Raw genomic sequence first — 23444 nt, 5'->3', positions numbered from 1 at the left:
TGCTACACCACAGAGCCGGCCCCCTCATTATTGAATTTTTAGGAAAGTTAAAATATTCCAATTTAGGAAATAATGTTTCTCCAAATGTTTCTGTTCTTATTGTCCTAATACAAAGTGAAAAGTAAAATGGCAGGTACAAGCATTTAGTGTAGCAGTTAGACACTGCTTGCAATGCACACATCTATATCGGAGTGCTTGGGTTTGAGTTCTGGCTCTGCTTCTGATTCCATCTTTCTGCCAGTGCACACTCTGGGAGGTAGTGATGGCTGTCTAAGTACTTGGGTTACTGCCACCCATGTTGAAAGCATTTGAGGAGTGAACCGGCAGAAGTAAAATCTCTCTATCTCTTTGTCTCTCTCTCTGCCATGAAATAGTTGAAGATCCATAAAGGAACATGAAAAAATAAATCTAGAATGCCTTAACTATGTATCTTCCTGAATTCAGCTGTCTAGTGCCACACCTCTCAGCAGGCTAAAGAGCCACCTTATCTCTCCCATCCTCCTATTTCACATGTGTTTTAAGATTGTGCTTTCCTTCAAGGTGACACTCTTTACATATGAGCATATGTTACTGTTACCATTTTCCAGTCCTCAGATCTCAAGAGTGAAAATGTACTTTTGAGCTGTGTCATGTGCATATGTGCATAAAACATTTTAAAATTTACTCTTAGTTTTCCCTTGTAGTTTTTAAAACATGTATTATAAGAAGAAACATAGCAATTATTGTGGAAGATGCCACAAAACATAAAAGGACAGAAGTTAAAACCATGTTTACCTTGTTGTAGCCAGGAATATGTCAATGAGTTATGTAGAACTAAGCAAAAACTTTTGAAAATATTGAATAATCAATAAATTGAACTGGTAATCTATTGTTTCTTCAGATTGGAATAATTATTTTCTACTTGTATCATATTTTCAGAAGCATTTTGTGTCACTGAATATTCCTTGAAATAACACTGATAAATTATGTGTACGTCTGTGCCTATGGTGATGGACATCTTTTTTACCTGAACCTTTTTTGTTACCTTATATCACTGCTATTTTGGGTTGAATTTCATTTATTTTGTGAGTTTTAACATTGTTTTGTAATGATTGACTATTTTTAATAAGCTGTGTACATATCTATTTGAATTGTAATAGCTCTTTATATTTTGTGACATTAGTCCATTGTATTTCATATTTATTCAGGTATTTTCCCCCTAGATATTCCTTTGTGGTTAAGTTTGGAATTTATGTGTGTGTGTATGTCAGGATGGGAGGATGATGAAGAAACTGTGTTTTTTTTTTTTTTTTGTGCTATGTTCTGCTGCTACTGTTCTAAAAATCCTACGCTTCCTGAAAATTTACCAAATTAAAAAAAAAGCCAGTTTTCCTTAGGATTTTAAAAGACTTTGATTTTCCTTGAAAAACTTTTAAAAATTTACTTATTTATTTGAAAGAATGCACAAGACAGACAGAGAGAGAGAGAGAGAGAGATCTTCCATCTGCTAATTAACTCCTCAAATGGTCAGAACAGTCAGCCCAAAGCCAGGATAATGGAACCCCCATGTTCCCGTGCTTTCCCAGGCACATTATCAGGGAGCTGGATCAGAGTGAAATACCTAATACTTGAACTGGTCCTCATATGGGATGCCTGACATCTTAAGTAGTGTCTGAACCCACTGTGCTAGCCCTTCCTTGAAAATTTTAATGTAATGTGGCATGAGTATAGATCAACTTACTGTTTTTCAAAGTTCATTTTATTTATTTGAAAAACATGTCTGCTGAAGCTGTGCCAGTCTGAAGCCAGGAGCTAGGAGCTTCTTCCGGGTCTCCCACATGAGTGCAAGAGCCCAAGGACTTGAACCATCTTCTGCTACTTTCCGAGGCACATTATCAGGGAGCTGGATTGGAAGTGGAGCAGCTGGGATTAGAACTGTTGCCAATATGGGATGCAGGTGCTGCAGGTGGTGGCCTTATCTGCTATGCCACAGTGCTGGTCCCCAAGGTTAACTTCTTAAAACCAGTTAAGTGCTAGTCTCACTGTAGTTTATTAACCAGTTCTCCTTACCCCATTTATTTATAAAATCCATTTTATCATAAAGTATTATTTTCATTCTCTTTTTGAAATCGGTTTTACATTTTGTAATATTATAACCCGTGGAATGGAAAATGGTCATGTGGTAATATGGACAGATTTTTCTGTTATATAGAAAACTGTCACATCACAATAGATGTCAAATTTTGTTCATTTATTTTATGTGCTTTCAAAAATGAATGTTTGGGGCCTGCACTGTGGTGTAGCAGTTTAAGCTGCCACCTTTAATACTGGCTTCCCTTATAGGTGCCATTTCAAGGCCCAGCTGCTCCACTTCTGATCCAGCTTCCTGCTAATGCACTTGGGGAAGCAATAGAAGATGATACGTGTACTTGGGCCTCTGCACACATGTGGGAGACCCAGAAAAAGCTCCTGGGTCCTGGCTCCTGGCTCCTGGCTCCTGGCTCTTGGCTTCAGCCTGTCCCAGTGCTGGCTCTTGTAGCCATTTGGGAAGTGAACCAGCAAATGGGCGATCTCTCTCTGTCTCTCCCTCTCTCTCTAACTCTGCTTTTCAAATAAATTAAATGAATCTTTAGAAAAAATGAACAATTAATGCAGGTTCTTAATTTTTACCCTATCAGCTGCTTAATGAAATAATCCAGTTTCAGCAAAATAGTGCACTAATTATTTGTCATATAGTGTGTCTCAAAAGCTGTCTTCAGATTTTTTTGTGTATATCTACAGGATTCCTGAGTAGGGCCACACATCCCAGTTGCTGTGATATTATTTACAAGATCATTATTTGTATCAGATAATTACTGAATTTTGTTCTTTTAAAAATGCTTTTACAAATAACCAACTATCATGCTAAATCTTAATATGTTTTGGTAATTTTATGAAAGAATAAAAAAAGATAACATTTTCCCCTTTATTTCATCTTTTTGTTTTAGATAGTCCATTTCTAATCGAAGGAAGCTGCTTCTACTGGGGAGTGGCAGGAGAAGTGAGAAAACCACATGGAAGACTCCCAGGATTTAAATGAACAATCAGTAAGTCTTAATTCAATCCCAGTTTCGCTGAGAAAAGTTGTGGTAAGACTACTCAAAACATAGTTAATTGGAATATATTATAAGAAGTAAGTTATTTGTTAAGTAAGCTTGGTTGATTTTCAAATTCTCTTTGAAGGCTATAAACAGACCTTGGAGATTTATGCTGTTTTTGCTTAATATTGGTGCTCCATTTCGATATCTCTCTTTACTCTCTACTGGAAAACTCAAAGGTGAAAAGATGAGGCTGTTGAAATTGTGTCAGTGTTTGGACAGTCTAAAACTTCTGTATGCCTCCTTTATTATGTTTTATTCCACATATATTAGCTATTTCCTGATGCTGACTATCAGAAGCCTGAAATGCTCATGGAAGCTGCAATTTTCAAGGGCTTTTCTTATTTTATTAAGTGTGTTGCGGAACTAAGAATTCACCAGACTTATGACAATCCTTTTAAGGTTCTGATTTCCCAAAGGAAAAAGCTTTGTGTGGCTGCCTCTCCTATCTTGTTAGTAGGGTCTCCATGGCAGTGGCTCTTCAGTGCATGGAGCTGCAAGCAGTGAGAGGGATTCTCCCACTTGCCCATACTTCTAGAAAATGTCACTCAAGCTCTTCTGGGCACAACAGCTAACAATGTTCTCAATCGGAAGATGCGTGCGTAACAACTTTGGCTCTGTAGATGGATGCCATCCTTTATTATCTTGCATGTGGGTACTGCAAAAAGTTCATGGAAATTGGAATCAAAGACTAAGTTTATAGGTAAGCATTTGGGCAGTGTTGAAGATGCTGGTGGGGTTGCCCACATCCCAGAGTGGAGTGTCTGGGGCCAAGTCCTGGTTCCATTACTGACTCCAGCTTCCTGCTGATTTCAACCTTGGGAGGCAGCAGGTGAGGACTCAAGAAGTGGGTCCCTGCATGTCACACGGGAGACCTGGACTGAGTTCCCAGCTCCTGGTTTCAGTCTGGCCCAGGCCTGACTGCTGTGGGCATTTGATGAGTGAACCAATGAATGGGTGCTCTCTATCTCTTTTTCTGACTCTCAAATAAAAAATAATATATTAATTAAAAATTTTAGAAAGCAACAACTGATTTTGTTTTGATTCAAAAAATTGAAGACAATGCATAGTTTTTACATAATATGCCTTTTTCATGAACTTTTTGAAGATCCTTGTGACCTTAGAATCTAATGTCTCCCTTGGACAATGGAGGATAAGATATTTGTGTACAGTAATGTGGTTCTAGAAAAGGTGCATATAATGATTTTAATTTTAAAATAGAAATATATGTTCTGGTGCATATTTGCCATTATACTTAAAGCTGGTGTGTCTTTCAGTGAATACTTTATTTAAAAGCAATGATAGCCATATATTTAACTTAGATACAGATATGACCAGTCTTATTTCAATATATATTATATAATTTGTTTCATAGTTGCATCATTGTAGGAAAAAGTGACAAACAATTGCAAGGCTATAAAACTGAAATCTGTCAAGTGGTAGAAATGTTCTAAAAAATTACTTGGCTTTTTTTAGTAAAGAGGCAAAAATGGCATGCAAGAGGCAGGGAATTTAAAACAATTTTTAAAAATTGCTGACTATTGGAATAGTTATTCAGCCCACTGGTCAAGATACCCGTGTTTCACACCAGAATACCTGGGTTTGAATCTCAGCTCCAGCTCCAGACTACAGGTTCCTACCAGTGCAAATACTGGGAGGCAGCAGTGGTGGCTCAAGTACTTGGGCTCCTGCCACCTGTGTTGGGTACCTAGCCCTGGCCTGCCAAGCAGATGGGAGCTCTCTCTCTCTCTCTCTCTTTCTCTCTCTCTCTGTCTCACTCTCTCTTTCTGCCTCTTATATTTCTTATATTTTAAAAATATGCTGGTCATTGAACTAATAACTATTCACAGCACGGATTTAGCAAAATGGGTGACCATTACTGCAGCTGCTGTCTCTCTCCTCTGTGCTGTTGCATGTGCAAGGATCCTACTGGAATCAGATTTGTTAGTGTGGCCAAGCACCTAAATGGTCAATCGTGAATGATGTCATCATTTTAGTGCTGATGCTTATGAGAGAGATCTTTTTGATCTGCAGTTTGTTCTGATACACTGAGGGTCACTTGAAAGTGTGTGTGTGTGTGTGTGTGTGTGTGTGTAAAATGTTGGGTGGCCAATTTGTTTGTTCTGTGTTTTTCATGGACAGAGGGGTTTCTAGGAGCATGAAACATTTGATCTAAAGCAGGTGGAGTCTCATCAAACCAGGATGGTAGGACATGTGTCTATTCAAGATATTCAAGAAGGAAATTTTGTTTACAATGCAGTTAAACTTTGAAGAGAATGCTTTTCTGTTTAATAGTAACCAAAATGCTTTATCACCTTTCATGCAGTGAAGCCCAGAACTTGTAATCCATTACATTTACATTATCTTTTCAGTGATATTTTAGGACCAGGTAGCCCACTTCTTTTTAAAAGATACATGCTTGTAACAATTCCCATTCAAACTTGAGAGAAACCTGGGGGACCAATTGAGCTTCTCAGCTTGAATCCACTTGCTGAATTTATAACAAGTGGCCCAACAGTTCATCTCATTCATGTGCAAAGGGGTATTTAGAACTGTGAGGTGAACTTGGCAGTGTTGGCGAGTGGCTGGTAAGTGGCAGGGCTGGGATTCACACTGGGCTTCTGACTCCAAGTCCAAAGCTGTCTCTTTGACATCATCCTGCCTGATTGTTTTTGGGGTATTCTTATTGTAGCATTCATTGGTGTGGAAATGTCAGAAAAAGGAGAATCTCCCCCTTTACATTGAAATGGATTCTATTTGTATGAAATCTGTAAATGCTTTAAGTTTTATGGAATGTATTGTATCAAAACATGTGCTAGCACTTATTAAGACATAGGACAAATAGGAGTGGAATTAAAGTTAATAGTAAGTTGAAAGGGAATTTACTTTTATTATACCTACTTTACCTTAAGCAGAATTATTTCTCTGGATATCTTGAGATAGGAGGTGCCATTTATGGCACATGAATACTGTTTGTACCATTTTCCATATACTCTCTCCAATTGTAACTGAATCCCTACAAAATTTTTAAGGCCACTATTTTACAGATGAAGAAACTGTGGCTTAGAGTGTGTCAAGGTCAAATAGCAGTTAAGTAGCAAAGATTAGAATTAACCCACTTTTATCTGGCCTTAAGACCTATAATTGATTTTGCATGATACAACGTAGTATGGTAGGGCTTGAGATATAAAATCAGACATCCCTGACACATAAACACTTTGTAATCAGTGATAAATTACTTAAACTCAAGCTCATCCATAGAGTGAAGAAGATAAAAAATAGCTGTTACCTAAAGTGCTTATACATGCCTCACTTAGAGTGAATACCTGATAAATGTTGGCTACTGAGACATTGACATGCTCTTTAATGAGCGTTCATTCTTGTCTATCCAGCTACCTTCTGGGCATCCGTGCCTGGAAGTTCATAGGTCCGCAAACTCAGCAGTTAAAAACTGAATTCAGGAGCTCTCGTTTCACCCATATTCCTTCATTTCTCCTCTCATTCTGTGTTTTCCATCCCAGTGAATGGCATGGTCAGCTACTGAGAAAGTTCCATGAGAAAACAGAGGCGTCTTCCACCTATCTGTCCTCCACTGTCACAACATTGTGTCCATGCTTAATTTGTAGTCTCTCAAAGTCTTTCTCTTTGCTCTGTTCCCTCCTTTTTGGGTTTTATTTGATCTGTTCACTGTATTGCTCTGCTTTACGTTGCTGCTAGGGTTGCCTTCCTATGCCATGTGCCTGATTATATCACTGTTCCACTCATGATCTGTCTTGGCCCACTCTGGTCCTCATGAGAGATGGGCAAGTGAGTGGTCAAGCATGCAAGGCTTGATGCTAACTTATTTCTGTCTCGTACTGGTGTCTCAGAGTTCCCTTAGTCTCCCAGGTCCTCTGAGGTTCCTGTGTCTCTGCAAAGCCTATAGCTTCTTTCCAGGTGGTGTCTTCCCCACCAGGATAACCTGCCTCTGAGCAGCCCTCTCTTACTGCCTCCTTTCTGCACACCCGGTCAGCTGAGCTGGGTCAACGGCGCAGGGTCAGGGGTTCTGCACAGTGTGCTCTCCTAACCCTCTGGCATTTACGTCTAACCCGGCACTTACCCATAGTGCTGAAACCTTATCTGTTTACTTGCCTGTCTCTCCACTCGATTTTAAACTACTTAAGAGCAATGGTAGTGTTGTTCCTCTTGTGCCCTCACTTCTAACACAGTTCTTGTTGATGTTCAATAAATGCTTTTCTCAAAAGATTTTATAGATTTTTAGCAAAGTATGTGAACAGAAAGCCTGACTAAATTTTAGAAATTCAAAATGTTATTCTCAAAGTGGTTACTGACTCATGAGTTCATATTTGACACACATTTAAACAACTACATATGAAGTCTAGTTCTAGTTTAACTGCATATGATCAAAGCGGAGTTTTGTTTATAAACAACTTTTTTTGCATTATATCTGTCTCTTACTTTGCACTCTGGCTTAAAGGATTTAGAAAATTTTAAGAGATCAGCAGTTAAAATAGACAACTTCAATAAATTTGTCTAAAATCATATATTAGAGCTTCATAGTTAGAAGCAGTTTAAGTTATATTCATTTATTGCTTGCTGCAATTTCTAACTGAATGTTATTGTTCTTAATATAATATAATAGCTATGAATCTACATTATCCCAAGCAGTGTCTCTCTTAATGCTATGAGGCATATTCTTACTGCTTTCATGGCTTCTGTAGTTTCTTTATACTTCGAGGTGCTTTAAAGTGCTATTTTGATAGATTTTTTTTCTCATCTGATTCATTCATATCAAAATGAGATTGAATATGGCCTAAATTTATGATCAAAGTGGAAGATTTGAAAATAATCTGCTTTATCAGTTTTAAACATTGCATGTTATAAAATAAAATACTAGTAGCTACTAAGTGAAACCAAGTAAAGTGAATGAGTTGCAGTTAACAGTAGCACTGCATTCCCTACATGTTTTATATCCAGGGCCTGCATATTTCTTATATTTGAGCACTGCTACTGACTCATTCACTTGTATTATTGGTGACATGATTTGGTTAATTAGGTTTAAATTAATTCACATTCATTAGATCCATATCACATATGTTACACCAGCATTTTGGAAATACACATATGTTTATAGTTATGAACTGTATTTATTTGCTTGAACCAAAAATATTAATTTAATTATGTGTATGAAAATTTTAGAACTATTTTAGTTATTTATTTTTTAAAGATTTATTTATTTGAAAGTCAGAGTTACACAGAGAGAGGAGAGTCAGAGAGAGAGAGAGACGTCTTCCATCTGATGGTTCACTCCCTAATTGGCCACAATGGCCAGAGCTGTGCCTATCCGAAGCCAGGAGCCAGGAGCTTCTTCCAGATCTCCCATGCGGGTACAGGGGCCCAAAGACTTGGGCCATCTTCTATTGCTTCCTCAGGCCATAACAGAGAGCTGGATTGGAAGTGAAGCAGCCGGGCCTCGACTGGTGCCCACATAAGATGCCGGCGTTTCAGGCCAAGGTGTTAACCCACTACACCACAGCGCTGGCCCCAAGAACTATTTTATTTTATTTTATATTTATTTATTTTTTACTTGAGAGTCAGAGTTACACAGGAAGAGGAGAGGCAGAGAGAGAGAGAGGTCTTCCATCTGATGGTTCACTCCCCAATTGGCCACAACGGCTGGAACTGCGCCGATCTGAAGCAGGATCCAGGAGCTTCTTCCAGATCTCCCATGTGGGTGCAGGAGCCTGAGGACTTGGGCCATCCTCCACTGCTATCCCAGGCCATATCCCATAGCTGAGTGCTAGGTCAGAAATGGAGCAGCCGGGACTAGAACTGGCGCCCATGTGGGATGCCGGCCCTTCAGACCAGGGCGTTTAACCACTGCACCACAGCACTGGCCCCTATTTTATTTTTAAATTAATTTATTTTTATCAATGTAAGTAGACCAGATTTCATATAGTTCATAGGTATAGTATTTTTCCCCAAAGAAGCCTTTTATTTAAGGAATACAAATTTCATAAGTATAAGTTTAGGAATATAGTGATTCTTTCCACCATATCTGCCCTCCCACCCACACTCCCACCCCTCCTCCTCCTCCCTTTCCCATTCCCAGTCCCATTCTCCATGAAGATTCATTTTCAATTAACTTTATACACAGAAGATCAACTGTATACTAAGTAAAATTTTCAACAATTTGCACACACACATACTCACACACAAATCTGCTTGAACTAGTTTTACAGTTAACTCATAATATAACACATTGAGGACAGAGGTCCTGCATGGAGAGTTAGTGCACAGTTACTCCTGTTGTTAATTTAACAATTAACACTCTTGCATATGACATCAGTGGTCACCCAGTGCTCTTGACATGAGCTGCCTAGGCTATTGGAAGCCTTTTACATCCACAAACTCCATCAGTTTTTAGACATAAGCAAAGTGGAAGTTCTCTCTTCCCTTCAGACGAAAGTACGTCTTTTTTTTTTTAAGATTTATTTATTTCAAAGTTAGAGTTATAGAGGAGAGGCAGAGAGAGACAGAGAGAGAGAGAGAGAGAGAGAGAGAGAGAGAGAGGTTCTCCATCAGATGGTGCACTCCCCAGTTGGCTGCAATGGCTGGAGCTACGCCAATCTGAAGCCAGGAGCCATGAGCCTCCTCCAGGTCTCCCATGTGGGTGAAAGAGCCTGAGGACCAGGGCCATCCTCCACTGCTTTCCCAGGCCACAACAGAGAGCTGGATCAGAAGTGGAGCAGCTGAGTCTTGAACTGGCACCCATATGGGATGCCGGCACCCCAAGCCAAGGCGTTAACCTGCTGTGCCACAGCACTGGCCCCAAAGTACATCCTTCTTTGATGGCCACTTCTTTCCACTGGGTTCTCACTCACAGAGATCCTTCATGTAGAATACTTTTTACCAGAGTGTCTTGTCTTTCCTTGCCTGAAATCCTCTCATGGGTTTCTCAGCTGGAATGTGATGCCTTAATGGCTGATTCTGAGATCAGAGTGCTACTTAACGTGATTGTCATTTTTAGTCTGCTGCGTAGACTACTTTCCATGTTGGAACATTTTCTTCATATAATTCTATCTATTATTATCACCAGACACTTGATCCTACTTATATGATCACTTTAAAGTTTCTCCTATCTGTATGTTCACTTTAACACTTAATATGATCACTTTAGCACTTAAGATGGCATTTTTACCACTCAGCTTAATGGGATTTGGTGTCCCATAACAAGTTTTAAACTGTACCCTTAGAAGTAAGTCCATAGGACTGTATGCAGAATATACAGCTACAAACTTTGTTCTCCCTCTATTTTTCCCACTCATCTTTTTTACTGAAATCTATTTCAGTTGACTTTATACACATATGATTAACTCTATGTTAAGTAAAGAGTTCAACAAATAGTATGAAGAAAAAATCAAGACAAGGGCTGTTCAAGTCATTGCTTCTTGAAGTGTCAATTTCACTTCTATAGATTTCCTTTTAGGTGCTCTATTAGTTATCACAGATCAGGGAGAACATATGGTATCTATCCCTTTGGGACTGACTTATTTCACTAAGTATGATGTTTTCCAGATTCATCCATTTTGTTGCAGATGACCAGATTTCATTTTTTTAACTGCTGTGTAGTATTCCATAGTGTACATGTCCCATGATTTCTTTATCCAGTCTTCAGTTGACAGGCATTTAAGTTGATTCCATGTCTTAGCTATTGTGAATTGAGCTTCAATAAACATAGAGGTGCAGATAACACTTTTGTTTACTGATTTCCTTTCCCTTGGGTAAATTCCTGGGAGTGAGATGGCTGGGTCAGATGGTAAACCTATATTCAGATTTCTAAGGTATCTCCATACTGTCTTCCATAGTGGCATTAGCAGTTTGCATTCCCACCAACAATGGATTAGGGAAGCTTCTTCCCCACATCCACAGCAGAGAGCTGGACTGGAAGAGGAGCAGCTGGGATTAGAACCAGCACCCATAGGGGGTGCCGGTGCCGCAGGCGGAGGATTAACCAAGTGAGCTATGGCGCTGGCCTGCCTATTTCTTAACTGGATTGTTTGTTTTGTTGTTGTGGAATTTCTTGATCTCTTTATATATTCTGGTTATTAGTCCCTTATCAGTTGTATAGTTTGCAAATAATTTCTCCCATTCTGTCAGTTGCCTCTTCACTTTTCTAAGTGTTTCTTTTGCAGTACAGAAGCTTCTCAATTTGATGTAATCCAATTTGTTAATTCTGGCTTTGATTTCCTGTGCCTCTGGGGTCATTTCCATTCATTGCCAGTGCCAGTGACATGCAGGGTTTTCCCAGTGTTCTCTTATAATTTGATGGTGTTGGGTCATAGATTTAGGTCTTTAATCCATGTTGAGTGGATTTTTGTGTAAAGTTTAAGATATGGGTCTTGTTTTATACTTCTGCATGTGGAAATTCAATTTTCCCAGAACTGTTTGTTAAAGAGACTGTCCTTGCTCTAGAGATTGCTTTTAGCTCCTTAGTCAAATATAAGCTAGTTGTAGATGCTTGGATTGATTCTGGTGTTTCTATTCTGTTCCATTGATCTATCCATCTTTTTTTTTTTTTTTTAAGATTTTATTTATTTTACTTGAAAGAGTTACAGAGAGAAGGAGAGGAGAGAGAGAGAGAGAGAGGTCAGTTCTTGAACTGGCACCCATATGGGATGCCAACACTGCAGGTGGCAGCTTTACCCACTACGCCACAGTGCTGGTACCTATCCCTCTGTTTTTTTTTTTTTTTTCCCTACCAGGCTGTTTTGATTATAACTGCCTTCTAGTATGTCTTGAAATCTGGTATTGTGATGCCTCTGGCTTCCAACATGGGAAGTGAGACACTCAGCAGACTCATAGAATGGCAGATGTCCTAAATAGCACTCTGGCCTCAGAATCAGCCCTAAAGGCATTCGGATCTGGCTGAAAAGCCCATGAGAGTATTTCAGGCATGGAAAGCCAAGACACTCTGGCAAAAGATCTCTGTGAGTGAGATCTCAGTGGAAAGAACAGGTCTTCAAAGAAGGAGGTACCTTTCTCTGAAGGGAGGAGAGAGCCTCCACTTTGACTATGACCTTGTCTAAACAAGATAAGAGTCGGAGAACTCAGGGCTTCCATAGCCTTGGAAACTCATGACTGGAGCATAGGGAGACTACTGATGCCATAGACAGGAGTGTCAATTGGTAAAGTCAACAACAGGAGTCACTGTGCACTTACTCCTCATGTAGGATCTCTGTCCTTAATGTGCTGTGCATTGAGATTTAATGCTCTAACGAGTACTCAAACAATATATTTCACTTTGTGTTTCTATGGGGGTGCAAACTGTTGAAATCTTTACTTAATGTATACTAAACTGATCCTCTGTAAAAAAAAAAAAAAAAAAAAAAGAAATTATCAACTCCCAACTTGACTCTCACTGGGATTAAACATGACAATAGGTCTGATCTGATTTCATCATCATTTAAAAAAAATCATCTATTATTTTTCACTTTATGTTTCTGTGTGGGAGCAAACTGTTGAAATCCTTACTTAATGTATACTAAGCTGATCTTCTGTATATTAAGATAATCGAAAATGAATCTTGATGTGAATGGAAGGGGAGAGGGAGTGGGAAAGGGGAGGGTTGTGGGTGGGAGGGACGGTATGGGGGGGAAGCCATTGTAATCCATAAGCAGTACTTTGGAAATTTATATTCATTAAATAAATGTTTAAAAAAAAAAAGAAATCTGGTATTGTGATGCCTCTGGCTTTTTTTTTTTTTTTTTTTTTTTTTTTTTTTTTTTTTTTGTATAAGATTGCTTCAGCTATTCAAGGTCTCCTGTGTTTCCATATGAGTTACAGCATCATTTTTTTCTATACCTGAGAAGACTGTCTTTGGTATTTTGATTGGTATCACATTGAATCTGTAATTTGCTTTTGCAAGAATGGACATTTTGATGATATCGATTGTTCTAATCCATGAACATGGAAACATTTTCAATTTTTTTGTATCTTCTTCTGTTTCTTTCTTGAATGTTTTGTAATTCTCGTTGTAGAGATCTTTGACATCCTTGGTTAGATTTATTCCAAGATATTTGACTTTTTTAAACTATTGTGAATGGGATTGCTCTTAGAAGTTCATTCTCAGCCTTGGCATTGTCTGTGTATACAAAGACTGTTGATTTTTGTGTATTCATTTTATAAACTGCTACTTTACCAAACTCTTTTATGAGTTCCAATAGTGTCTTGGTGGAGCCTTTTGGATCCCCTATATATAGAATCATGTCATCTGCAAAAAGGGATAATTTGACATCCTCCTTCCCAATTGTGTTGACAAATGCTCCTTCTATACCCAATTTGCTTAGAGTTTCATCATGAAAGGGTGTTATATTTTGTCAAATGCTTTTTCTGCAATTGTTGAGATAATCATATGGTTTTTGTTCTTCAGTTTGTTAATGTGATGTATCACATTGATTGATATGTGAATGTTGAACCATCCGTAAATACCAGGGATAAATCCCACTTGGTCCATGTGAATGATCTTTCTGATGTGCTGTTGTATTTGATTGGCTAGAATTTTGTTGAGGATTTTTGCGTCTATGTTCATCAAAGAGATTGGTCATCTCCAGGTTTCTTTCTCTGTTGCATCTTTTTCAGGTTTAGGAATTAAGGTGATTCTGGCTTTATAGAAAGACTTTTGGAGGATTCATTCCCTTTCAATTGTTTTGAATAACTTGAGAAGAATTGGAGTTAGTTCTTTTGTAAATGTCTGGTAGAATTCAGCAGTGAAGCCGTCCCCTGGTCCTAGGTTTTTCTTTGTTGTGAGGGCCTTTATTATTGATTCAATTTCTGTCTTGGTTATGGGTCTGTTTAGGTTTTTTATGTCTTCACGTATGTGTCAGGAATCTATCCATTTCTTCTAGGTTTCCTAGCTTGTTGGCATTTAGTTCTTTGTAGTAATTTCTGATGATTCTTTTTATTTCTGTGGTGTTTGTTGTTACATTTACTTTTTCATCTCTAATTTTATTGATTTGGGTACTCTCTCTTCTTTTTTTGGTTAGTTGGGCCAATGGTGTGTCAATTTCATAGATAATAGTTCTAAGAATATAATATTTCCTTCTGCCCCTCCCTCCATCCCTCCTTCCTTTTAAAAAATTTTTGGAATAAGATTTTTAATTTAATTTATAGTCACAGGCTTAATGCTCCATTGAATAAAGAATTCACAAAGTAAAATATAGAAAGATTGGTTTCCAACAGGAATATAGATAAGGGCTATAAACAATCATTGCATCCTAATATGTCAGTTTTACTCATATACATTAAAATTTTTGTACTCCCACAAAGCAGAGAAAACATGATACTTTAAATCACATTTGTCCCTTTATTGTGTTTTCCAAGATTATCACAAGATTTTTTATTATTATTCCTCAGTTATTTGTTCTTAGAAATTCTATGACATTATGTTTGATTATAGTCATCCATCTTTAATGTCTGTGCTATTCTGTGAGCCATTCAGACAGATTCTTGCTGTTGTGTAGAATGGAATATGCCATCAATCTAATCATCTCATCATAGAAGTTTAGAATCATTCATCTCTGCCAGTGTTTAAACACTATGCTAGAATATTGTTATTTGATTAATTACATTTTAAATTATTTTTGCATCTTTTAATGTGGAATTATCAAACATTTGAGCATATGCATAATTTTTAAAATATTTATTTATTTATTTGAAAAGCAGATTTACAGAGGCAGAGGAGAGAGGAAGAGAAAGGTCTTCCATCCACTGGTTCAGTCCACAAATGGCTGCAATGCCTGGAGCTGGATTGACTTGAAACCAGGAGCCTGGATTGATTTGAAGCCAGGAGCCTGGATTGGCTCCCAGGTCTCCCGCATGGGAGCAGGGACCCAAGGACTTGGGCCATCTTATACTGGTTTCCTAGGCCATCAAAGAGAGCTGGATTGGAAGTAGAGCAGCTGGGACTTGAACTGACACCCATATGGGATGCCAGCACTGCAGGTGGTAGCCTCACCTGTTACGTCACAGCATCGGCTCCATGTACTATTATTTAAAAATATTTTATTCAGGTTGAAATACATTTGAATTATTCTTTTTCATTTTTATTTTAATTTTTTGTGTGTGTGTGTGTGTGTGTGTTCTTGTTTATTTGAAAGGGGAAAGGGAGGGAAGGAAGAAATAAAAAAGAGAGAGAGAGAGACCAGACAAAGATTTTTCACCCATTGGTTACTTACTAAATGCGTGGGGTGGACCAGGCTAAAGCCAGGAGCCTGGAACTCAATTTGGGTCTCCTAAGTAGCTATCAGGGACCTACGTACTTGAGTTATAATTTGAGTAATGAAGCAGAAAGATATTTCACTCCCAAAGATGACAATTTCTGGGGCTGGGCCAGGTGGAAGCCTGGAGCCAGGAACTCCATCTGGGTCTCCCACATGGGTGACAGGGGCCCAAGTACTTGGACCAGCTTTCACTGCTTTGGTCAGAAGTGGGACCTAAACTGGAACTCCCATAGGTGGAAGCCTGGAGCCAGGAACTCCATCTGGGTCTCCCACATGGGTGACAGGGGCCCAAGTACTTGGACCAGCTTTCACTGCTTTGGTCAGAAGTGGGACCTAAACTGGAACTCCCATATGGGATGCTGCAAATGGCAGCTGAACCTTGTGCCACAGTGCTGGCCCCTGTAAGGTGTTTCCAAACAAGATTAGCGCATGAGCCTGAGTGGACTAAGTGTAGAATCTCTACCCTCAGTGTGGGCAGCCACCATCATTCAGAACTTCAGGCTCGCTGGCCTTTGGACCTGAGGCCATACAGTCAGCATCCAGGGTCCCTAGCCTACAAATGACCTCTCCCAGGACTTCTCAGCTACCGTAACTGCATGAGACACGTCCACTAATACATTCACTATTGGTTCATTCTCGAGATGGCCACAATAGCCGTGACTTTGCAAGTCTGAAACCTGGGGCCCAGAACGCCAACTGAGTATCCCATGTAGGTGGCAGGGACCCAGATACTTGAACTGTCATCTGCTACCTCCAAGCTTCATTTGCAGGAAGCTGGATCAGATACATGGAGTACCCAGGACTCAAACCAGGCACTTTGATAATAAGATGCAAGCATCTCAAGCTATGACTAAACCCACTGCATTAGAATGCCTGTCCTGATGTATTTTACTCAAGAGATGCAGGCATCTCAAGCTGTGACTAAACCCACTGCATCACAATGCCTTCCCAGATGTATTTTACTGATTCTCTCTCCCTTTAGAATCCTAACACAAGGAGACGTTAAAGCATTCATGGAAAATGGAATTAGAAGATAATGCCCATTTTCCATGAATTTTATGAAGAGCCCTCAGGTAATTGTGATTGTAGATTTGTTTCTAGGCATCCCAGCATATCATAGAATTGATCTGCATCAGAGTTTTACAAACTCAGCATTATTGACACTTTGAACTGGATAATTTTTGGTAGTGGTGGCTGACCTATAGTTGCATACTATTTGTCAGCATCTTTGGTATCTACCCACTAGATGTCAGTAGCACCCCCTTCTTACTTTTTTTTCTGACAATAAAAAATGTCTTGAGGCATCACCAATTGCAAATGTCTTCTTTCAGGGAGGGCAGGGAATTGGCGTCAAGGACAGCTGAAGTGTATTATGTCTGTTGTCACTGCTCTTTATATATGTACATACTACCTCCCAATTATTTGAAATAACTTTCCTGCACATTTCATAAAATATGCTATAATGTATCATTGAGGGACTTGGGATGAAAGTGCATAATACAGAATGTAAGAAAGAAACAAAATAACATTGCCAAAGTGACAGTATAGAGTAATAAGTACTGTTCAAAGTGATAGTACAGAGTAATAAATGTTATGCCATGAGCAGGGAGATTCTATTGAAGAAAGGGTAGGTGTTTGGCACAGTGTTTAAGCTGCTACTGGGGACACCTTCATCCCATAAGCGCTTAGGTCAAGTCCCAGCTCTTCTGCTTCTGGTAGCTGCCTGCAAATGCAAATCATGGGTTGTAGCAAATGATGGTTCAGGTACTTGGCTTCCTCCCAAACACATGGGAGACTCAATTTGATTTCTTCTCTCCTGGTATTGGCTTGGCCTAGCCCCAGATGTTGCAAGTATTTGGAGAGTGAACCAGCAGATGAGAGATCTTTCTCTCTTGTCTGTCTCTGCCTTTCAAATACAATGAAAATGAACATTTTTTAAAGAAAGGAATTATAGATAAGTTAAATTACATCTTAACTGGGTTTAGAAGATATAATGAATTTTCGTGCACACAAGGTGATCTGTGCTAGCCTGGGGAATATAAGGAATCAGGGTTTGGAGATATAACATACAAGGTGGTATAGTCTGCCTAGGAACTATGGATGGGTTAGAATTAGTGTACCAGAAATAGAGCATTGGGAAATCTGCTGAAGCCCTGAGACTAGACTGAAAAAGACTTTGAAGCCCAACTAAGGTGTTTCCATGTGCCTGGATGGCAGCATGATGCTCATGACTATGGTCATGTTCAGAGATGTATAAAATACTGCCTTGTAATTCTGGACATTTCACTTGGTCATACCAGAAGCCACATATAATTTTTGAGCAAGAGCATAATATATACACAATGACATTTTAAGGGAGATTAAACAGATGATAAAAAGATGGCTAAAGATGAGAACTAAGGCATAGGGAGATAGTTTAAGGGTCATTGAATGCATGAAGTCAAAAGAGCCTCATGCAGGAATTGGTAAACTTTTTCTATATAAGGCAAGACAGTAAATATTTGAGGATTTTTTAAAAATCAGTCCCTGTTATTCATCTCTGCTGCTGAAATGTGAAAGTGGCCATTAACAACAAATAAATGAATGGGCATGGCTATTTATGTTCCAATAGAACTTCATTTACAAAAGCAGGAGGAAAATTATGAACCTTACTTTGCCAGCCCCTGGCCTAAATTAATGATAAGACAGTGGGAAGAAAGACAGTGAAAGGAACTTGAAAAAGAACTATTCTGAACTTGGCAACTAGTGGAACAGGGTCAGCAGGAGGAGGATGATGGGTGGACTTGAAGAAGGAAATGAATTACCCTGAAAGAAGATACCATTGATAGAATGTAGGAGCAAGTGTCAGTGACTTAGAGAAAACAGAAGGTATGTTTAAGTTTAAGACTTTGGAGAACTTGTCAAACTAACCATCAGTTAAGCTTTGATGGACTGGAAAGGAGGTGTCTGGGCTGGCCATGTGGAGCAGAACAGTATTTTCCTTGGAGTGATGCAAAAAGGAGAAAGGATAAGTGGGAAAAGGGCAGAAGGATGAGGATAAACGTAGGTGGTGACCATGTCTCACTGGAAAGAGAAGGAATAAAGAGCGAACAGGAAGAGATAGTTAACGAAAATGAAGGAAAGAGCAAGATCATGCCGTTTTCCAAGCCCTGATCTGGGTGAGTTTCAGGAGGAACTGGTCATTGCTCTCTGACATTTTAAGAAGCCAAACAGAATGGAATTGAGAGTGATTGTTTTATTTGTTCATTAGAAGGTCATTGATGACCCTTCAGAATAAAGTCCTGGAAGAGTTGTGGCAAGAAATGGCATCTCAGAGATTCAGTACAAAGAAGTAATAAGGAGGTAAGAGAATACATGTGAGTTCAAAAAACTGAAGTTGAGCAGTAGTTGAAGAGAGCACCAGATCCTAACCAGAGGAGGCCTGTGAGTGGTTGATCACAGGGTTTGGGAAGGACCCCAAGGATGGTAGACTGAAGTGCTGGCAGAAGGGATGTTGGAGCTCAGTGGAGGGCAGAAAAATGATGTGAGTGAGGGCAACAGTGTGACTCTGGAGGTCTTCGAGATGTGTGTATCCTCATCTGTGCCAAAGTCCCCTCGCTTGATGACATCCTTCATTTTAGTAATAAAGAAGGCAAGTGCTTTTGTTCACCAAAGGTCAGGAAGTAGATGGAAAAGCATAGGATCAAGGGTTTAACTGGTGTAAAGAAGATTTGTGGTAATCATGGTTTAAAAATGGTAGATTATTTACTAGACCTCAATATAATACTTAGATTATTAAGTCATTTTCAGTGTTTTTTAAACAAAATATTTCTAAGATTTAAAACTGTCGATTTTTGAAGTTTATTAATTTATTTGTTTAGTTTTGTTCTTGTTTTCTTTTACTTTGAAACTGTAATGAAAAGGGAAAACCACTTTTGTGGTTAATGGAAATGCCTATCATTATCTTTGGAAGAAATTGTTCACTCTGCTTTACTTGGATATCAGCATCTCTAACAAAAAGAGCCGGTTTTTATAGATGGGATTGGCATTAAGGTCAAATGGAATTTATTTGACACTGACTTGAGAAGTTCTTACCTCCAAGTACTTGAGGTTTTGTCATTTTCTGTCCTAGTAAGCACAGATTTTTCTGTCCCAACTTGTGTAGGATGGAAATACCCATGACAGTGTTAATTTGTTTTAAAAGTTCATGTTAGCTCTCTTGGGAAGAACTAGGATAAAGGGGTGGAAGGAGCAGTGCAAAAGAAAAGCAAACAAATGCAAGTTAAAAAAGAAAGGACAAACATTGTCTTCTTACTATGCTTTGCTTTCATTATTCTACCTAAACTGCAGTGGATGACACAACTAGAGAGTAGATTATAAGTGGATTCAGAGCACCAGGGCCTCACAGCTAACACTTACCCAATGCCTACTGTGAGCTGTGGGCTTTCTAAGGACTATAAATAAGTGTACATATAATAGACATATAAGTACGCTAACTCATTTAATTTTCACAATGTTTTGCTGAGTTGGGCATTACTACCATGCACCAAGAGCTCACCCAGCTAGTGGGTGGGGGAGCAGGATGTTAGCCCAGGAAGTCTGGCTACAGAATTGGCAGTCTTAACTGAGGCAGATCTGCTGCAAAAATGCCTTTCAGTCCTCTACCCTGACTCCTGTCTTCAGAACAAAAGTTTGAAATATTTTGAGTTTTCATACCTAAGAATAAAAATTTAATCCGTGTTCATTTTTCTTTGTTAATGTTTTCATTGATTCACAGCTATGTAATAACAGAATTGATGTGGAAAGGAAAGATTGAGGTCTTCAAAATAGTAAAATAAGCTGTATTTATTTCTCTATCTAATGGTTTTAAAGAGAGGATTAGGTGGGATTTGGAGTCTGTAATGATTTTTCTACACCCAGAGTCTTTAGGAAGATTCAAAAGCACACCCCTATTTCTTTTACAGTAAATATCTTGCCCACTTTATTTCCTTATCATAATGCTTGGCTTAATACAGAGGGCTGGAAGACCTGTTTCGTAGTTGGTTGGGGCCTTTTGATGGTACTCCATCCAAATCCTTCATTTTACAGATGCAAAAATGGAGACTTGAGAGAGTTTAAGTACTTTATCAGGGCAAGAGCATTCACAACGGCAATGCATTTTCATTTCACCTTCAACACTAAAATTGACAAACATACTTTTATGTATAATTCTTAGCACTTGGAAATTAACATCAACTCACTCACCAAAGCATTGCCTGACTGCATTATGTAAGTAAAGGTTGATGAAATAATTGCATTTGCACTTCTGCTAAAGTTGTTGGTGGATCAGGGTCATTTTAAAAATCTCGAGCAAAGGTGTGAAACAATTTATTTTGCATATTTTTTTCCTCCTAGTTATTATTTACTGCTCAATCAGCACTAAGAGAAGAAAAATAATTTGGCTGCTAAGTTACTCTAGTGTTGGATTTCAAAGGACCTTATTAGAGAGAGATGTAATTTCATCTTCTGAGCCCTTTATATAACAGAGTGCATATCTGGGTTACTGCATTTTGACCCGGAATTAAACAATATATTTAAGTTGTGCACAGGAAGATAAAGTATTTACCCAAGAAAGATTTAAAATTATGATTGCAGATTTCTAAGTAAATCTTTGTACTTCATGGGTTTATTGTCCTATTTTGGCTATCTCTCATGTGAATAGCTCCTGCCTCAGAGTTTTCTGTTTATATATATAAAAAAATCCATGCAATGTATAAATCTGATAATTACCATGTACAATCAATGGTTTTTAATGAACATTTTGGCAAGTTGTGCAGTGTATTATGTAACTTTGTATATCAGTTAACTGCATTTGGCCATAGTTTAGTTACAGTGTTCAGTGATGAAAATTATAGAGTAGATGTCACAACCAGCAATAGTGCTTCAAATATTAATATTAGTAAAGTAAGTATCAAGGTCCACAAGTCCAAAACAAAAAGCTTTGCAGCTTCAGAGTGTGCAGCAAATTCATCACATGAAAAGATGAATTAATACCAGAATGCTGCTCACTTCAGATGTCTAGTAGTGTATCCTTCCATTGGGCTCTCTTAGGTAGTCACTCAGCGCACTCACCCCAGCACTGACTGCTTTTCCTTTCTTCAGGACTCTTATTTGCATAATATTATCCATGCTGATTCATATTCAGGGTGATTGTTTCCATCCCCACTGTGAGATTGTGGACTTCTTATTTTATTTCCATGAAGTAAAGTTTTCACTGGCTGAGATCCCAGCTAGACTGATTTTTTTTCCTCTCATTTTGTTTGTTTGCTTAATAGCTTAGGTTTTGAAAACCATTCAAAATTAAAGGACTTGCATATTATCCTAGGAAAGTAATCTGTGACTATAAACCTCCGAAAAATCCTAACAAGAGTTTAAGGTTGAGTTACTTGTTATCGAAGATGAAGAAGCCTTTCTAGAATGCTTGTCTGCTGAATATTTACAGTATCCCCCCTCCCCCCATCCAGGGTTTCACTTTCTGTGGTTTCAATTACTCAGGGACAACTGTGCTCAGAAAATATTGAGTGGAAAATTCCAGAAATAAAGGAATCATAAGTTTCAAATTGAGTGCCCTTTTTAATAGAGTGATGAACTATCCTACCTTTCCACTTGGTCCTGCCTTGTCCCACCTGAGATATGCGTCATCCCATTGTCCAGTGTATCCATGTTGTATACACTACTCGCCTGTTAGTCAGTTAGTAGGCGTTTCATTTATCAGGTCAACTGTTGGGGTGTCACGGTATTTGTGGTCAAGTAACCCTCATCTTACTAAAAAAAAAAAAAAAAATGACCCAAAGCTCAAGAGTAGTGATGTAAAACAGTGACCAGGTCATAAAACATCAAAGAATACATTAAGCCAGGCACTATGTGGCAACACTGTGAAACATATAGGAAAAAGCAGAGGACATATTGGGTTCAGTTCAATCCATAGTTCCTGGCATTGAAATGTGTAAGGGCAGACTACTGTATATGGTGCTTGCTGCATTTGGTGCCTGCATATTTTTGGGTGAATCAGGCATATTGCATGGTGTATAAATTGGTTTGCAGAAGTAAATCACGAATCACTAATGATAATTTAAGATTATACACGCTGGGGCCGGCGTTGTGGCTTAGCAGGAAAAGCCGCTGCCTGTAGTGCCGGCATCCCATATGGGTACCACTTCTAGTTCCAGCTGCTCCACTTCCAATCCAGCCCTCTGCCATGGCCTGGGAAAACAGTAGAAGATGGCCCAAGTCCTTGGGCCCCTGCTCCCACATGGGAGACCTAGAAGAAGCTCCAGGCTTCTGGCTTCAGATCAGCACAGCTCTGGCAGTTGCAGTCTTCTGGGGAGTGAACCAGCGGATGGAAGACCTCTTTCTCCCTTTCTCTGCCTCTTCTGCTCTGTAAATCTACCTTTCAAATAAATAAATAAATCTTTTTAAAAATGATTATACATGCTTATTTTAGAATGTTAAATCAATTTGCTAGTATTCAAGGGAGTAAATTTTACACTAAGTGCTTCTAGCTCAGTAGGTTTATTTTGTTAGACTGATATTTTTCCTCTTAGATTATTTTATTGTTTATTGCCCAGTCATTGGCATTGTGTGTACATTGTTTTCATTCTTGAGCCTTGATATCAAATAGTTTGAAGTACTAAGGGAATTAATTGAAGGCCTTCAGGATATTTGTGCTTGTTATATGAACATGGATGGAATGCTGATGTTGGGATGTTAAACTGGAAATTGCGTTGCTGTTATATTCTATCAAATTGAATGTATCCGCTGTAATACAGGGAAATTGGGGGAAAATGTGCTCCCAGTGTCTGATTTCTCTGTCTGTGGGAAAGTAAAAAATGTAGAAATGGATGGAAAAGGAAAATTTTTGTGTCAGTTTTTTCAGACTTCAAAGCTTTATTAAACAACACTTTTTTTGACTCAGATTTCTACATGTATATGAAATAAACCCAGAAATTTAAGGCTATTTAAATATTTTGTCCTTTCCTAAGTGCCAACCTTTTGGACTGCCTTTACATGTTAAAACTTGAAAAGACAG

The 23444-nt window shown here is 38.7% G+C and overlaps 1 protein-coding gene and 2 long non-coding RNA genes across 16 annotated transcripts in view; 2 read left to right on the top strand and 1 right to left on the bottom strand.

Moving 5' to 3' along the window:
• Window positions 1-23444, top strand: part of EYA4 (EYA transcriptional coactivator and phosphatase 4) — a 344532-nt gene that overhangs the window by 75657 nt on the left and 245431 nt on the right. For all 14 annotated transcript variants that reach the window (XM_070073546.1, XM_051854317.2, XM_070073543.1 and 11 more), the window contains one exon: window positions 2967-3065. In XM_070073546.1, the coding sequence (XP_069929647.1) occupies window positions 3033-3065 (33 nt within the window). In that variant the 5' untranslated portion in view covers window positions 2967-3032. The remainder of the gene's footprint in view (window positions 1-2966; window positions 3066-23444) is intronic.
• LOC138849582 (uncharacterized) lies at window positions 12869-18467 on the top strand. The gene is made up of 2 exons (XR_011388514.1): window positions 12869-15510; window positions 15631-18467. It is a non-coding gene; the product is annotated as an uncharacterized lncRNA (long non-coding RNA).
• Window positions 15079-22199, bottom strand: LOC138849583 (uncharacterized). Its single transcript, XR_011388515.1, has 2 exons — window positions 15731-22199; window positions 15079-15610 (listed from the first exon to the last, which is right to left on the bottom strand). It is a non-coding gene; the product is annotated as an uncharacterized lncRNA (long non-coding RNA).

The sequence above is a fragment of the Oryctolagus cuniculus genome, chromosome 5 (assembly GCF_964237555.1).
Source record: "Oryctolagus cuniculus chromosome 5, mOryCun1.1, whole genome shotgun sequence".
NCBI classification, from domain to species: Eukaryota; Metazoa; Chordata; class Mammalia; order Lagomorpha; family Leporidae; genus Oryctolagus; species Oryctolagus cuniculus.
This window is presented reverse-complemented; position numbering and strand designations above follow the sequence as displayed.